Here is a 19,616-nt window from a genome sequence, read left to right as displayed (position 1 = left end):
TTAATTTAAATAATTACATACAATTTTGATTAGAAATCTACGCCGTATCACAATAGTTAATAAATAGGAAATTCGAACGCACTCAGGCCTGTATTTAAAAATTAAGCGCCTCGGGCATACAATACTGCCACATTTTTAGGACGGCAGGTGTGGGGTGGATGTCCAGTGTTAAAAATAAAAATTATAAATACCTATATAAAATTATAAAACGTTATTTGTTTTTTAAATAAAGTAACAAATTCACATCGGTTTCCACTAAAAAATTTGCAGAAATCATTATTTTGGAAGTTATATCCTTCCAAAGATGGCGATTTCTGTTTTTACGCCGGCATACACCGGTGCTTTTAACGAATTTTGTAGATTTTTTTTATGATCCTAAGTATTTTAAGTGCTAATTAAACAGGTAGTGCAAAATATTATTTTTTTTTTAATGGTACCTTATTTAAAATACACATTTAAGTTAACTACATAGTTATAGTAATTATTTATAATTCTAAAAAATCGTATAAATAATACCTTATAATATTATGCAACTTAATATTTTTTAATGTACTTCAAGTTGTGTAATTGATTTTATTTATATCATTAATTTTTAATAATATTCAATATCCAATATCATAGTAGGTAGTATCGGGGCCCCTCAACAAAAATATGGCTGGGGTTGATAGGGTGTATTATATCGAAAAAAATGACTTCACAGGAATAACTCTCGGGCTTTGTATAATTGTCAGATTTTGATGATTATTTTTTTATCTGAAAGAAGAAGACTTCCTACAACCCGCATTGATCTCTGATTTTGTATTTTATTTCAAATAATTGTATTAAACATTTTGTAAAAAATGCTTTTTATCTTGTATTTTTTTAGAATTATCATAAAGTTTGTGAATAAAATATTGAAAGACAGAGATTGATGAGGGCTGTATAGTATTTCCCTCTAGTAATTAAAATTATGAAATTTGGTTGATTCTACAAGGTGGTATCGTTATTACCGCAGAGTGTATTTTTGAGGACAAAATTGCATCGGCACCGGCGCCTTAAGGAGTAATATTTAGGCAATTCAAATGGCATGAATATTTGGGCTAAATTCATGTGTAAGTAGTAAATGAACGTGTGTGTTCCCGAGAATCACTATAATGCCGTTTCGGCAATCACCGCCGGATTTAATTCACTCACATGGCAAATATACTCATGTTTGCATAAATATAAAAACTACTAAAAGCGGAAGTAAATTTAACATAATATATCCTGAAGTTTGTAATTTCGAAAAAATGGTTGAATTTATAAGCTTCTAGACTATGTTTTTTAGGAATCGCTTTTTTGACGTAAAATCAGATGTGCTCCAAAAAAATACAAATTTAATGCAATTATTTCATGGGATTTTTGAAAAAAAATCTTAATTTTAAGGTAATTTACAGTGGCATAATTACGGGGGGGAGGGATTTGAGTTTTGTAACCCCCATCACTTTTTTTTAACTGGTGAACCATATTATTTATGTACTTATTATTTATTGGTATGTTTAGTATATATTTTTATAGAAACAAATTAAAATGAAAATCCCCTATGATAGCTGTCACTCAGATAATATTACTTCGTAATAAACATTTATCACAATCACAAATTGAATATTACACAAATTTATTGAAATAATGTAGTTTAGCTAGATTTTTGGGAATTTTTTCGGGAACCTGTTATAGGAAATATGTATATTTCAACGAGTTAAGTACAATGGTACAATCAGAATTTGTTGGTCGGACTTAGTTCCAAGGTTATATAACATTTTGAAGATTGCAATTTTGAGTAATTAACGTCTATGCAGATTATTCCATGAATCTACTCCAAAAAGTACATTTAAAACTTTATTAAATAGTATGTAGTTATTTATTTTCATTAATTCATGCATTTATAAATGAACCCTACTTACATTATACAGATTACAGATCACAATGATTGGACTGAGAGGTTTTTAAGGTATAAACCAAATTTTTTTTTTGATGGGTGGTGGTGAGGGTGTAAATGTTTCAAATCTCCCCTCCCATAAAAATGACCAAATTAAGTCACTGGTCCTTTAAAGTTGAAAATTGAAAATAAGCCTAGATATTTTGTCAAAGAGATCATACGGTATAAAATATATATGGTCATATGGTATAAAAAAATTAAATCGAACATTCCTAAGTATATGTATAATTTACCACCGCTTATTGGTCTAAAACTTATGAAAATATGTGTGCTGCGATCTCCTTAAATAGTCATTTCAAACCAGCGTATTGTTTAAGCCTTTAAGGGGTAAAATGTAGGCAATTTTAATCTTGTTGTCACTGTCCGTATTCTTTGTGTTTGATGTAAATTATTATAAGTTTGAGTATGGTTCAACATGAGCCGATATGGCAACTTGTTGTAAGTTTATAAGTTATAACATACGTACTCGAAAGCAGAAGTCAATGCCATAATTATTTACATTAAAATCGATTATTCTTTTTCCAAAAATATTAAATTTAAATTCATTGCTTATAGAAGACATTTATAATTTTTATCAGTCAAATTTGATTTTTATAATTAGCGATTTAAAATACCATGGTACCAAAATATGTCCTATCTTAATAATTATTGACGTGGACTGGTTTTTTGGCGGGGCGGGGGACGAAACGTCTATTTAGTATATACCCACGTTAGTAGATTTTAGGTAAGTATAGTTTTTTCAGTGATACTAGAAAATGAGTTTAAATATAAGCTCTGCAAGTTAAAATCCGGTAAAAAAATATCGAAAATTCGGAAAAATCGTCTACATAGTAATCATATTTTACAAGATTTTTCCAATGGCAGCAAGGATACCAACGTTTAAAAATATTATATCCACCAATTATAATCGTCAAACTTCACTTAGCTGGAAGTGTTCATTATTGTTATACAAACAAATTATTCGTCCGCTAGAACTATACAGATATAAATTAGGTACAATATGATGTCCCGTTCTGGAGTCAATGTGCTTACAAATTATAACTCACATAAATCGAATACAAGTCCTGTATAATCCAAAGTCCTGCGTGTGATTTCTAATGCTCCATGGTTTGTTCGAAATGATACATTCCACGCAGTCTTCAAAATATCAAAAACCAAAAACTACATCAACCACCTATCGGTAAGCTTCTTCAAAAATTAACACAAAGCAAGCGGTCCACAACATATCGGGCAGAATGTCCGTCCTAAAAGACGCAGACTCCAACGTGGTCGTCTCCACGACATTTTAAATGAGCTCATCTAACTTTATTATTGTACCTACTTATTATTGTAAATATAATATATTTTGTATAATTGAATAATTGTTATGTGTAAGTGTGTAAAATAATTATATAGGTAATGTATAATAGTGTTATTGTATTTTGTTAAATCTAAAATCTATACAGAGTGTTTTTTATATACAGTGTCCCGCGAGGATTTACCCATTGCCATATCTCCTGAGATAATATATATATATCATAAATCTGTTTTTATTATTAGACTCACAGAGACAAGGACTACACACATTTTATTTTTTAATTAAATTAATTTTTTTGGTTAAAAAGTTTGAAAAAAATATTTTTTTGAAACAATCGAAGATAGCCATTTTATAGAGTTTATTTTAGTGAAAATTTTGTCTCTTCAACATTTTATTTTCGTTAATCTCATGATTTTTAATAATTTTTTTAGTTTATAGGTAAAACAGCAAAGGAACCGGTTTTTGTCCGGGCTGCGAGTCCCCTTTACGGCTAATGGGTATATCATCACGGAACACTCTGTATATAATAAATATAAATGTGAAAATGGAAATATTAATTTGTCACGTATGTTCTCTGGAACCATTCATCAATCATCAGATAGTCATAGTCCTATGACTATAGCTAAGTGCCAGACCTATTTTATTTATAGGGGGAAAAGTTACATCGATTCCCCGCCGGTGAACGTTTGAACAAATAGACCTAAAATCCCACACATTAGTAAAAGGAAATCCAACACATTTGTACACATAATATACAAGACACGTTTAGTAACAATAAAATAAACGATAACATATATAAATATATATACGTAATACACATACTATTATTGTATTATCCACTAATCAAAAAAAAGCAAAAGATAAAATTTAAGTTTTTTGATTTTCATAGATTTATTATACGCGGAATACATGATGATCATAATGTTGCAAAAAAAGTTTTTGAGTAACAAAAGAGCCAACCTCTTCGTGGTGTCTCCTGGAGCCTATTATAAGCTACAAAAAGTAAAATCGGAAAAAAATTGTTTTAAAACTTTTACTCAAACTTTGTATTAATTTTTTGTGCCTGAAAAAAATGTACATACCTACCCAATTCTTGGGTAAAAAATATCTTTATTTATTCAAACGTGTTACAGCCATCCCACCAGGGATAGTTTTAAGTAAAGCTGGGCATTAATAAGTATACTATCTAGTTAGTTTTAATTCATATTAACTTTGTAACTTAAATTAAGTTGAATTCAATGTGTAAACTAATCTAATCTAACTCGTTAAAAATAATAAGTATTAAGTAACTAGTTATGTTTATAGTTTCTTTTTATTTATTGAATTTTTTAATTTCTTATTTTTTAAACATTCTATATTCTAATGACTAATATTCCAAAAAATTAAGGTTATTACTTATATATTTGAAACATTTGATCAAATTATCATTTGTTCAATTAAATTTTTCATTTATCACCAATAATTCAAATTAGTAACCTACCTACTTAATAATTAATTTATGTAATACCTACATTACATTTGAAAAAAAACGGTTTTTTAAATTTATATTTTAAACTAAAAAAAAAATAACGTCTAACTTCTACTCTTACTTTAGTCACTATTTTCACCAAACTAACTTAGTTATACATTTGGTATATTTCAGAAACTATAATTTATATTTTAACTTAGTTACTATTTATATTAAATTAACTTAAATTTAACTAGTTGAAAAAGTGACTAACTTGCCCAGCTTTGGTTTTAAGCAACCCGTCGTTTTCGCCAATTTTAAATTATAAGTACTAAATGTCTAAATATGTACCTACTAAGTTTAGATAAATCCGCACGGAAAAAATATAAACTAATCCCGAACAAAAATCACAAATCGTAATTTAATTTATTGTTTTTAAATTGACATAGACATTAAGATGCATTATTATTTATTAAGCATTCGTAATATTTAACTGTTTTATTGGTAATTGGTTTAATGGCGGGTTTCGTAAGCAATCACTAAACATATTTTAATGAATCAATAGTGAGTCAATGGTCCCTTATATATGATTTAGTGGCCCTCCATTACATTTTATTGAACCCTTTAACTTCCTTACGCGCCTTACTTTATTTTTAAATAAACTCAAAACAATATGCCCGCATAATATTTAGCAATAATATTAATTATTATTAACGTCTAATCTAAGTGTCTTCCCAATTTTGACGCGAGTTAAAGTCGAGTTCACGCAGCTATAAATTACAATACGTCATCTGTCGTGTCGTTTTGCTTTTATCCAATTCTGATTGGCCGTTGTAATTATGGTATCATACTATCATTCACTAACCATGATCGACCGGGAAATTTCGACACTTGGGCTTAACGCCCTAGTCATTTTTTGGACACGACACGACAGACGACGTATAGCCGCGAACTTGGCACGTGGCCCCCGCCTGTGTTGCTCCGTCCTACAAGTGCATAACATTGCAAATTTTATGTTCAGCAGATCACGTTCAGCTCCGTTATAGTTTAAAAAGCTTTTTATTATATTTTAATTTTAAAGCAAGTAATGGGAATTTTAAAATTTTAAATTTCTTGTACAACTCATAACTCGCTATAAAATAAAATAAAATAAAATAAATAATTATTGAGTTGTATTATTTCTATTGTCTATTTTCGTCATAATCCAGAGAAACAGAACGTACTGATTTATATTATTATTATTGTCTATAAATATAATATTATGTTTATTGTCAATAATCAGTGCCGTAAAGAGAGAAACACGGGCCCTGGGGTAATACCTTAGGGCCCCCACTATTTTTGTGTAAAACACAATTCCATACGTTTGGTACCGAGTGGTGCAACTAGGGGAGCTAGGGGGGCTTAGCCCCACCTGACTACCATTTAGCCCCCCTCCCCCCCAACAATATTCCTTATTGATTTAAATACAAGCACTTATCCATGTATGTGTTGTGTCGCTTTCAAAATTAGATCCGTATTGCGTAGGTAAAAATTCAACAATTTTAATGTTAGGTACCATTGGAGTGAAATTTCCCGGTAGTACCACAGCAATTGTATTATCATGCTATGTCTGGTCAATTCATTATCAACGGCACTATAATATTTTATAAATAAAAACCAATATTGAACAAACAATATTTTGAATTTCTATATTATTATTGAAAATAATAAATGGCATCATTGCACAATGCTCAGAAAATCTCACGTAATCGTATTGTTTTTGTGGTCATTTTGACAATCCATTGTTTGATCAAAATCGAACGGATACTAGTTCCCAAAAAGGTAAAACGTACTTTACCGCTATGTTTGACCACGTATCATTAACTTTGTCATGTAACTGTTGGAAGTTAATTTTTTCCGCTGTGTTCATCAAATTCTTATTTTTAATAATATGTTATTACTTATTACATATTAATGTTATTATTTATGTTTATATCTATATTTTACATTTGATAGGTACAAATTTAAATCGAAGACCTAGGGTCAACAACTAGACATACCCTTTTTTGAAATTGTTCAACAGACAACAAAAACATGGTAAATTCCAAAAAAAATTTTTAGAATTTTTTGAAAAATGGTAGATTTTAGATTTAGGGTACATACAACATATGCATACTTATAGATATTGCTTAAATTTTAATAATAAGTTAAGGAAACAATAAAAACTTGTTTGGATATATCTTGTTGTTGCTCCGTAATTAAATACTTGGAGGTGTCTTGTTGCACGAAATAAAACCAGACATCTCCATTTATATAATATCCCTGTATTTAACCGTCGAATTTGTCTGGTTATTGCACCAAACAACGTAATTTTTTTTTTTTTGATAATGTGCAATCAAAAACTAATTTTAAACAAAATATGGAGATGTCTTGTTGTTACCCCCAGGTCTTCAATTATAAAATCTTATTAAGTTAATGTATGTAATAAAATGATATAGGTAATAATATAATTTTGAACATCCCATCATCAACATATACCCACTCGATCCATATTTAAATATTTTAACTATAATATAAAAAAAATTGATCCTTAAGATTGTAATATACTTTAAAACTATATAACTATTTTCTTTATGTATAAAATGTTGTTGTTAATTTAACAAGTGAACATCCATATTGAATAATATAGTTATAATCACCTAATCAATTAATTCATTATAAACTAATTCTTACTTATTTGCCATTGAGTAGGTAGTACTTATTCTTACTTATTTTCCATTTGAGGTAAATAAGAAAATAGTAGGCTAATAGGTAGGTAATCGTGAGTGGGTACGGAGTGGTAGGTACGTAAAATATTAAAGTATATAACATTTTTATAACTTGCTTAAAAATTAAAATTTCGTATATAACCAGTGTTTATAATGTTTATATAATCAGCTTATTAGTGGACTTCAGCAGAATATTTATTTTTTTCTCTCTCTGACCCCATACGCGACATAATAAATTTACGTTCAGTAGAACCAATTCTATGTTGTTACTTTTAATATTCGAGTGAATTCACCAGCTATATATTATCAAACTTAAGTTTAAACTCAAAGTTAAGAACATTACTGTGTCGTTACGTAGATTATTTTATGATATTGTTTAATTTTTATGTAAGCGATGAACGTGTAAAATATTATAATTTAAAAATGCTTATGACTTATGAGTTGCATAAAAATTTAAATATCGTAAAAATTCCTACGTAGCGGCACATGTAATGTTCTTAACTTAAAGTTTGATAGTAGTTGAATTCACTCAGATATTAAAAGTAACAACATAAGGCTGGTTCTAGTAAATGTAAATGGGAGAGAGAGAGAGAGAGAGAGAGAGAGAGAGAGAGAGAGAGAGAGAGAGTGAAAGAGAGAGATGCTGAGAAATAGGGAGAAAGTGAAATGGTTCGCTGACGACGGTACATTCGCTGCGTTGTCTCTAGCTCACAAACTCACTAAATTACCCTCTTTATTCATCTTCAACCATACGTCCACACGAGTACCCGAGTATCCAGGTTAGTTTAATGTATTATTTCTCACTATTAAATTTATTATTCCGACGATATTAGTTGATTTTTATTTTTTAATTGTTATTTTTAAAATAATATTCCTACCCGATTGAAACATTCACTGAATAATTATATGAGCATTTTTTAGATTTATTATTATTTTATGTTATTAATTATTTTATATTATTGAATATCTACTAAATTTCAGTGGCGGCTCATGGTTATACCTATGGTAGTGCGTTAATTTTTTTTATTGAATTAATAAATTAAACAGTCCGCCACTGCACGGACTGCCACACTAACGGGTATAATCGGGTATAACATTTTTTTTTGTTATTATTATTTTGGCATTATAATATAAATATTTTTAAACCATAATTTTATTTCTAATTAAATATTGTTTTTCGGTAAATGTTAATATACCTATTATTAAATTAAATTCACCTATAAAGTTATAATAATATATTAAAATATTAAATATATGTTATCGAAAAATAATATATACTTCTAAGGTGGGCCCAGGGCCCCCACATTCCTAAATCCGGCCCTGCTGTGAGATATAATATTATTATAGCATACCTAATACTAAACATTTAAATTTAATTTTTATGATAGTACGAACATACAGATTTCAAAAAATGTTGTTTATTGTAACATATAATTTTTATGTACACTTCACTTGAAAATCTGTTAGGGCATTAATAAATATAAATATAAATTGATGAGTACCTACTATAAAGGTCTAAAGAAATAACTGATTCATAGTGTAGCAATAACCAATAACCAGGCCCGTCTCAAAGGGTAGGCGACATAGGCCCTAGCGGCCACGCCAAGGGCGACACTTAAGCGGCACTTTAGTAAGAGGGCGGAATTTTCAAAATACTGATAATATTATATTGTTAAGGGCGACAAAATTTTATTTTGCCTAGTCCACTATTTTCGCTTAAGCCGGCCCTGCCAATAACATTCAAAACAACTAGGGAGAGCTTACACATTACCCCTCAAATGTTGGCCAGGGAGAGTTTACACATTTTGTTCAGGTAAACATTATGTTGACCCGGTAGAGTTTACCTTCGGGAGAGTTTACCACCGCCCGATATATTTTTTGTATAAAATCTAGAAGTTTAGTTGCAGCGTAATTGTTGTTTTCATAATGTGCAGAACGTAACGAAACGTTACACTATTATCATTAATGTTATCATAATTCGAATATCAATCTATCGTTTTTTGCATAGACATAACATAATAATATAATAATATTATCAGCTATTATAATATTATGTCCATGGTTTTTTGTGTTCAACAGTTCAAGATAATTCACCTAATTTTTCTCAATTTAATCTTATGTTTCGTTTTCGTGTATGAAGGGATAAAAAAAGTTGTACCTAACAGTCCGTTCGACGTTATTAATTATTAATTACTGAACAAGCTCAAGGTATACAGTATACTTACCTATCTATTAACAAGTTTTTATATCACCAGATATAACCCCTAGACTATGTATGATTCAGCTTGTGAAAATAATAAATTAGTGAAGTTTTTCAGTGAATCTGCAAAGCCTTTAGGTATGATTAATATTTGTTAAATATTACTTATGATTAATATAGTTGTTAACTTTTGGAATCAAAATTCACTTGTGTAAAAAATATTATATTTAGTATTTATTGTATATATTTTGTTATATTTAATATACACATAACATAATGCAAATATAAATTTAAAAAATGATTAGGTATAATATTCCAATAGTACCTAAGTAATAAATGTCTAAATGTATATTGGTTTCTAAATGTAACTATCTTCTCAATGACATATAACTAATATTTTATTCATGTACAGGTAGCTCTACTGTGAGTTTCCTCTTCAACGTCCTGTCACTGTTAATTCTTCTCTCAAATTTACTTAGTATGGATTGTAAGTATATTGATAAACATTAAAAAAAAAAATATATATTTTTACATTATAGGTACTTATTTATGTGTTCATGTATTATTGTTTTGTTTTAGAGACTGTTCAAAATGATGATGATGAAGGATGGTCCAGTGTGTAATATTCTTTTTGATGATGATTTTAATAATGGTAATTATTTAGAGGCGCTACACCCACATGCATTCTCTCTGTCTTATAAACGCATAACATACTAAATTGTACGCTCAGCACATCACATTCAGCTTTGTTGGTTTAAAAATTAGAGCAAATTGACCTCTTATAAAATTTAAAGGTAAGATTAGGTATTAATATTATAATATTATTATTACCTCATAGATTTTTTTTAGATTTTAATTTTGAAGCAAGTTATGAGTATTTTAAATTGCACAAACAAGTTACAATTTTAAAATACTTACAACTTGCCTTAAAATTATAATATAAAAAAAACCTATGAGGTTCACTAGATAATATTCTTACTGCTAAATTTTATAAGAGGTCAATTCACTCTAATTTTAAAAAAAATTGTGAAATTTAATTACTAAATGAATTGTAATTTACATAGTTGATATAGACAAATTTTGTATTGATAAATCAGTGAAGTGACTCGTAAAGAGTATAACGATTTAATGAATGAATTGAACATATTTACTGAAAACTAATACCAATATGATAGAAATTGATAATAATAAAGTATTAAATCCATAACATTTGTTATCAGTATATTATTTTTATTAATTCATTTTATTTATTATAGAATACTGTTAAACATAAAAACAATAATCAATCTATTCCTGTTTATGTCTGTATTCAAAATAATTACTCTGATGGGAAATCAAGTACTACTTGCTCTTCAAATAATAAAGTAATTTTATATAAATATTTTTTAATAAATTCAAATGTTTTATTAGATTTAATTTATATTGTTATAATTTACATGATTATTATTTACAGAATGCTGTTAAACATACAGATTGCAGTCTTCCTAACAATACTAATGAAGAAGTTTCTGTGATAAATACAGTTCCTCAATATGTAAATATTTATAGTCAATTAAATATAATGACGCAAAAACAAATTATTTTATTCAAAAACAACTTAGTCAACGACTATAGTGTCCACGTATAGAACTGTAGAAGCTGCTAAGCCTGTAAGAATTAAAAGTTTAAAGAACCAAGTTTAAATAATGATCAAAATTGTTTACTATCATCATACCTTATACCATCATAACTAAGGTCTAGTAAAACCTATAAAACCTTAAAATATGCATGCATTAATGCCCTAAAGAATCAATAAATATGCTATTAAATTATGCATTAAAAAAAAATTATATTTGTAATAATTAATTTACTAAAAAAATTAAATTAGTAATAAATAATAATAATATTTTTAGATATGACAATCTGAGATAATTATTTTCTTTTTTTCAGATTTGTTCTCATCTTATACTATATTAGCTATATTATATACCGAGTTTGTGTCTAAAACAAAAAAATTTAAATTTTTTTAAAAACCAACTTATATTGAATACATTTTTTCTATTTTTAATATAGTACTAATTGCCTTGAGAATTACATTGGACTATTAAACACTAATTTTAAAATATTCATATTGTACAAATAATACCATATTCTAGGAAATCTATTAAAAATTAAGTTTTTTTTATAAAACTAAAAACTTACTCCTTCATATAAATAATTGTCAAATATGCACTTATAAATGAAAAATGGTCAAATATGCAAAATATGCAACTATAAATTTTAAATAAAAGCTTGTATTGCTATGAAACAAATTTCCATATTACTTAGCTATGTTTTTAATAATTATTTAAAAACATGCAAACTCCTAGAAGTCCTGAGCACTAATCATAACCTTAGTAAAAATAGAAAATATGCTTGACTCGTCAGGCCTATTAATATCGATTTAATAAATAAATTAAATTTATATATAACGTACATTAGTGTATATTTTTTACAAAATAAATTAATAATATTACCAATCAAAATATTTTTCTGGTGTATAGCGTAGTCAAAATATTTTAGGTTTTAAGGCATATTTTAATGGTATATTTAGTGATTTTTTAGAGAATAAATAAATGCATATTTTAAGGTTTTTAAGAGCACGAGAAGAATATATTTAAAATATAGTCGATACTCGAGAGCACCCCACTAACCTGTTTCATTTAAATACGTAAAGCCCCTCTAAGTCAAAAACTGAAATTGCTCCTATGCCAACCAACAACGGGTTATAATAACATTTCTTTTCAATAACAGATTCTAATTTTCAAACATTAATTCAATTACCTTCGCCTTTGTTCCAGTTCTGCGACGTTGATTCTTTATGGTGCACCATCATGGTGTCCTCACAAAACACTCGGCCGACTAATAATTTAAACACGACCACCGTCCATTGGTCCCGGAGGTTGAAGAGTGATTTAAATAATACAAATAAGATAGTTCAATATAGACAATTATGTTAATGTGTGCGTAGTAAGTGGTAGCTGAGCGCTTCCTCATTTTCATAGAATTTTCCCATACTATTGATACTCCTTAAGACAATATAATTGCATTTTAAGTATAATTATATAACACAGAAAAAAATCAACCAATCAGAAGTGGAGAATTATGACATGGGCTGGAGGTGAAACAGATGTGCATACTGAAAAAAATTACAACCAACTATGACGATACATATCTAATTTGGGGCTGTGATTGTGATGGCTGTTGAAAGAGTATCTAGAGTATCTACAAGTTACAACTGCTATCGCCACTACTGACAACCAACCGCAACACCATCGCGGTAAAATTTGGTGGAGTTTTTTGACATTTTCAAGCATAGAATATTACAATTTCAATATACAATATAATATAGAATAATAAAGATGATAGGTAATTCATAATAATAAAATAATATGTCAACATAGCAAATATATAATGTTAATAATACTAATACCAGGCACATTATATATTTTTGAATAATAAAATAGTAATCAGAAATTTCATTTTGTAAAACGGTTAATATTAATGTGGAAATATTTTAAAATTATTTAGGGACCTAAATTATAATGAAAAATGAGGTTAAAATGTAATAATAATAATAAATTAAAAAACAACAATAATAATAATAATGAATTACGTATAATATTGTCTAATGTCTATATTGTCATATTCAATGTCATAATATATTAAACGTTTAAAAAAGTATTGTTTTATTTATTTTGCTGTTGGCACGCTATGTATGCCAACTTTTCTACATATAAATTTAATGATTCTATTGATTTCATTATTTTGAAATTCCGTCATCACTGAACTTATAAATTTTTGTTTTTATAATATTTCTTGGTGTCTATTATTTAAATTTAAACTGCGAATTTTTATATATAATATATCACATTGTACTTGCTTTAAGACATATACTAATGATAATGTTTATAAATTTGAGCTACTAACACTTAAGTGATTGTCGACTGATACGTATGTCTGTGAAACACAACCCAATACACTAATAAATAGTTTTGAAGTAAACTTTGTTTCAATTAATTCATAACGAATTAAAATGTTTTCAGAAATTTTTATCTGATAAAAAGGTGCAATTAAATATAATACAAATAAATACAATTGGCAAATAATAAAATTCATAAAATAATGCAAAATAATTAATAACTGTGTAGCACGATATTTATTTATTTATTTACAAATAATTATTTTTAATAATTCCGGTGTGATTTGAAAAAATCAATTTGGAGTCGAACATTACTACATGATCTTTAATATTATATACAAGTTTGTGTGTTATTCCTGAAATAGAATAATTAAAATTAATCTGGTTTTTTGTTATGGTGTAACGCATGCATTTTAATATTTGATGCAAGGCAATTATTTTCAGACCATAAGACTAAGTTATTAATATTTATAGACAATAGTCATAATATTTTTTGTTTGAATAACTCGACTTTAGTTTATCGTATCTGTTTCTGTTCGATAACCATATTTTAATGATCTTAGGACTTAGAGGTATTGACTATTGAGGTTATACTTTATGTTCAACAATTATTTGGCAAAATACATCCCTCATCCTCTAGAGCCAATAATAACAAGATGGGGGACATACCGCAAATTATTATTCCAAATAATATGATGAAACTAAAAATAAAGTATATCTATGTTGGATCCTGATACTGAATTTCCAAGGGAAAAGAAATTTTTCAGAGACCTGATATAAAGTCTACTCTATTATATATTGTGTTTAATTTTAGTTTTTTGGGTGAATCAGTATCAAAGTTAGAAAATACCAAGATTCCGTTGAGTGAAAGCTAAAAAATTATTGATTTATCAATTAAAAAAAATAATGAATTAGAGGGTCCAACAGCTAAACTATTAAAGAAAAAATGAACGACGGTTTAAATAAAAATTCGGGACTGAAGACCATTAAATATATAGAAAACATTCTTTGTGGTATTACGAATAAAAACACGATGGAGCTCAATCTTTCGCCTAGTGAAAAAATGCCATGAAGTATGCACTCATAAAATCTTGTGATGTGTAACGCTCTATTAGTAAGTATAAGTCAGTGTAAACCAAATCGCCGTAATTTTAATTTTAAAAATTCAAAACAATACCTATATGATTTGTCATTGTTTCATTTTGAATTGATAAAAAATAAAAATATGTACAATAAAATAATTACATGACATTACAATTTACAGCGATAAAGGTACTGTAATCGGAAATAGGGCTTAAAGTCAGTAAAGTGTAAGCATGATGCTCAATGATTATATGGCGAAGACAAATGTTTCCAAAATCCAGAACATCATAGAGTTCATAATATAGAATTCAATGATCCAGAATGACCTTAGCGCTTTTTTGCCGCAATGGCGTTTGATGAACTAATACAGTGCTACCATTGATTAAATAATGTACTATTAGGTATACAATATCATAAAATCAATGGTGCCACTATTTGACAAGAATCATAATTTTGCATATGATTATAAACAACTGATCTCTTGATTATTATGCATCATTCTAATAAAACAAATTTTTTATAAGACGTATTTTTTTTTAAACGAATATACCTAATATACAACCTGTAAAATCGAAAATTCAATAATTAATATGTATAAAAAAAAAAATCATGTTGCACAATTTTATTATTCATTTATTTATTAATATTATTTTATGGGTAAAAAATTTATTTTATTCAATCTTACTATCCAATTAAAAGTATTTTACATTTATTAATCATTAATAAATTTAAAAAAACTGGTGTTAGGAATTTGTTTGTTTAATCCGGTACGACGTAATTGCCAAATAAAATATAAGTAAATAATAATAATAATAATAATAATAACAACACTATATCTTTGTATATGATAAAAAAGATACCTATGTATATGTTTATCACACAAATATAAAGCTTGTTTTATGGGAGGTACCTACCGAAAACAAACTGTATACTAAAAAATCGTTTTGATGATAATTTTATGTGGAAACTGTTTATACTGTAATACTGTTTACTAAAATCAATTAATCAAAATAATATTACTAATCTATAGTATTTGGTACTGTGTAATGTGTAGTATTACTGTGATGTAGTCTAGTAGTCGTCTTCAGTCCATGGTCTTTGTAATATTATGTTGATTATGACAACTGACAACAGTACAGTATTTTTTGTAAACACTTGACTTCTTTGTCTACTTGTCTATGCACTAAACATTTTTTTTGTCAATTTTTAATTATGCTGGTTGTATATTAAACATAAAGTTAACATTAAGTTATAAAGTTATGATATTTATTTGTGTAGTATAATTAATTAATTTTTATTATTACTATTATTGAGTATTTTATTAAATATTATAAATTTGTTGTAATACAGTAACATTCATAGTTGATTATTATTTTTAACTGATTGTAAAAAAATAAAATTGTTTTCATCATGGCTTCAGCGGATCCAACGGGTGTTACCAAAACTTGGGAACTTTCACTATACGAATTACATAGATCTCCTCAAGAGGCTATTACAGATAACACCGAAATTGCTGTATCCCCACGAAGTCTACATAGTGAACTAATGTGTCCAATATGTTTGGATATGTTGAAAAAAACAATGACTACTAAAGAATGTCTCCATAGGTAATTATAGTGCATTTTAATATATTTTACAAAATTATAAAAATTGCTACTTAGTAACATTATTACATGTTTTACCTATTTAATGTATAAAATATTATAATTAATACATTTTTTTTAGATTCTGTTCAGACTGCATTGTGACTGCTCTCCGTTCAGGTAATAAAGAATGCCCTACCTGTCGTAAGAAACTAGTATCTAAACGATCGCTACGTCCTGATCCAAATTTTGATCTTCTTATATCTAAGATTTATCCTAACCGTGATGAATATGAAGCACATCAAACTAGAGTGTTGGAAAAGTTAAATAATAGTCACAGTCAGGCTAATTTAGTTCAGTCAATAAATGAAGGTATTAAATTACAAACTCAAAATCGACTACAACGTACCAAAAAAAACCAAAATGAAGAACTAAATGAGAGTAACTCATCAACTACTCCAAAACCTTCAAATAGTTCAGGTCAAGATAATGTAACAAGAACAATGGTACAAACAAAAGTGGCAAAGAAGATGAAGTCTGTTATGATTTCAGAAAAAGAAGGACCCTCTGCAACTGTTGACACCTCAGATATAACAGAATGTGATGGTACACCAAAAGGTGTGTCAGCAGATGAAATAGAACTAGTGTTTAAACCTCATCCTACAGAAATGGCCAATGATAATCAGTTGATCAGAATTTTGAAAGAAAACTCTGTTCGTTATATAAAAACAACGGCTAATGCAACTGGTAAGCCTTTTAAATTAAATTAGTTTATTACGATAAAACAGTACAGAATTAAATGTCCTTTGATATTCTTTTGTTATGGTGCAGATGTTTTTCATACTTGGTTTTTTTTGTGCATAACCCAAACATTAAAACGTATTACTGCAATGAATAACTAAGTTATTATAATTTTAAGAATATCATATTGTGTTTTAAAGAGTTTTAGTTGTAATCAAGTGCTACATGTACAGCCTAAATCTAAAATGAACGATCAATGTTCATGGATTAACACTTATTTATGTATGAGTCAAAAAGTTAAAACATAAATAGTATTTTAATGACATTTTAAATTGTATATTATTCTAAGTTGTTGTTCAAAAGCTTTGAACTTTAAATGTGTAGATTTAATGCCATGAATAATATAACCAATAATTCTGTGTAATAAAGTAGCACTAGTCAAAATTCAAAATAATCATTACATTTACATGATTTTTTTTTTTTCCAGTTGATCATTTGAGTAAGTATTTAGCTATGCGATTGACGGTAGACCTTGGCTCAGAACTTCCCGAACAAACTCTCAATTTTCTTATCTATGTTGCATCAACTGCTGATCAATTGGTTCCTCTCAATGGCAATCAAACACTCCGAAATGTACACGATAAGTATTGGAAAGTTAACAAGCCGCTGGAAATGTTCTACTCTTTTACTTAAATTTTTTTTTTATTATTGGTTTCTTTAGTTTATTATAAAGAAGGCTGGACAAGTTAACTATTTTTTTTAACTCGTTAAGTTAAGTTAATATAAGGTAATGACTAATAGTAATGGGTATACAAACGTGATTGAGATACTGAAAGTAAATAGTTATATTTATCTTTTATTGATGACGCAGTTACCCATAAAACATTTCTGTTTATAATATAGGTATATAATATATTCTATGAATATGCAATATAATAACTATTATTTATTAGGTAATATTTCTGATTATTATTATTTTTTTTTATAAAATTTATTTTTACAAATTGAATATATTTTTAATCAGTGGTTTAGGAATAAAATAAACTTGACATGACAATGAAATAAATTAACTCGTAAATATAACTCAATTATAACCCGTTAATGTCCAGTCTTGCTTATAAATAGTTATAACTGCCTAGTACATTTTATAAGTACCTATATAATATATTTTTATTTGCTAACAAAAATTAATAAAAATAAAAATGTATAATACCTTACATAATGTAATTTACTTGGTAATTAGGTACATAACTCTTTTAAATAAGTTCAATAATTTAAGTAATGTAGTTTATAATTAAAACATAAATTAAATTTTTTAAAAATATTTATAATTTTACTTTTATATACCATAAATGAATAGGTTTTTTTATTGTTTGTATACCTCAGTATCAAATTTTTTTTGTCAATTTTAACATTTTTTTTTAAAATTAATAGTAAATATTTGTGTTATTATTACTTACTATATTCTTGTATTAAGGTATAACAATTATTTTAGGAATTCACCCTTTTAAATAAGATGAATAATTTAAGTAATGTAGTTTATAATTAAAAACATAAATTACATTTTTTGAAAATATTTATATTTCTACTTTTATGTACCATAAATGAATGGTTTTTTTTATTGTTTGTATATCTCAGTATTAATTTTTTTTTGTCAAAATTTAACATTTATTTTTAATAAATAGCGAATATTTTTATTATTATTACTTAATATATTTTTGGATTAAGGTATAACAATTCTTTAAGAAATAGTAAGAGATATGTGTTTAATTAATTATTAAAAAGAAAAGTACAACTGTTGATACAGTAATGGACAACATTGTAGAACTTAATTGTAATAATTATGTTGATTAATTAGAAATCAAGTGGTAGCTATTTTATTATGTTAAACTGATATACACAAATACATGTTATGTAAACATATATTGCATTAAATTAATATTCTATAGATTTAATGAACAAATTGTAGATACATTAAAAATTTGATAGCCAGTATAAATTTTTTTTTTAAAGATTGTATAATATTAACACAGTACATTTCATCAATATAGCTATTCAATCCAAAGTGTGTATTTGATGGAGAGGGATGATAGGGTAGATAGTGGATATTTCTTGGATCTAACCTATTAGCACCAACAATATTATATAATAGTAGGCTACCATTAGATTGAAAAAAAAGAAATTTGAAAATGTAATACAATAGGTTCACTTGTGATAAGAAATAAACTGTAATTTAATCATTTCAAAAATGATGAAGACTTATATCATTATCTACCTATTTTATTGTGTTCACAATCATCAGAAAAAATGTACAGTTTTGGGATAAAATATTTTAATTTGTTGCATTGTGAAATTAATTTGTGTTTTTACTGTTCTTATTAAACAATAAATATCTTGAAATTCTACATTCTTTATTAATGAGCAATGAGTGTATAATATACTATAATAGTGGTTTCAACTTACAAGAGTTCATAGAAAATTAAAAGTATACAACTGGATTAATAACAGTGAAATAACTAGAGTTTGTCTAGAAATGGTCAATTTATTTGAAACAAATGATTCAAAAGATATAATATAATACATTATAAATAATATGTTATGCATTTGATTATTGTGTTCAT

The 19,616-nt window shown here is 27.0% G+C and overlaps 1 protein-coding gene across 7 annotated transcripts; it reads left to right on the top strand.

Moving 5' to 3' along the window:
• Window positions 1-8,138: 8,138 nt before the first annotated feature.
• Window positions 8,139-18,357, top strand: LOC132936800 (E3 ubiquitin-protein ligase RING2-like). Of its 7 annotated transcripts, none has more exons than XM_061003566.1 (9): window positions 9,491-9,786; window positions 10,061-10,135; window positions 10,228-10,300; window positions 10,905-11,012; window positions 11,102-11,297; window positions 12,468-12,629; window positions 12,741-16,278; window positions 16,397-17,001; window positions 17,483-18,357. In XM_061003566.1, the coding sequence occupies exons 7-9, from the start codon at window positions 16,082-16,084 to the stop codon at window positions 17,686-17,688; spliced, it is 1,008 nt and encodes a 335-aa protein (XP_060859549.1). In that variant the 5' UTR covers window positions 9,491-9,786; window positions 10,061-10,135; window positions 10,228-10,300; window positions 10,905-11,012; window positions 11,102-11,297; window positions 12,468-12,629; window positions 12,741-16,081; the 3' UTR covers window positions 17,689-18,357. The 7 variants fall into 7 exon arrangements, with proteins under 7 accessions (XP_060859545.1, XP_060859549.1, XP_060859550.1 ...); XM_061003567.1 differs by having other exon boundaries at window positions 12,468-12,636; XM_061003568.1 differs by having other exon boundaries at window positions 12,468-16,278; window positions 16,397-16,734; window positions 16,807-17,001.
• The last annotated feature ends 1,259 nt before the right edge of the window (window positions 18,358-19,616 follow it).

This window comes from Metopolophium dirhodum, chromosome 1 (genome assembly GCF_019925205.1).
Source record: "Metopolophium dirhodum isolate CAU chromosome 1, ASM1992520v1, whole genome shotgun sequence".
NCBI classification, from domain to species: domain Eukaryota; kingdom Metazoa; phylum Arthropoda; class Insecta; order Hemiptera; family Aphididae; genus Metopolophium; species Metopolophium dirhodum.
This window is presented reverse-complemented; position numbering and strand designations above follow the sequence as displayed.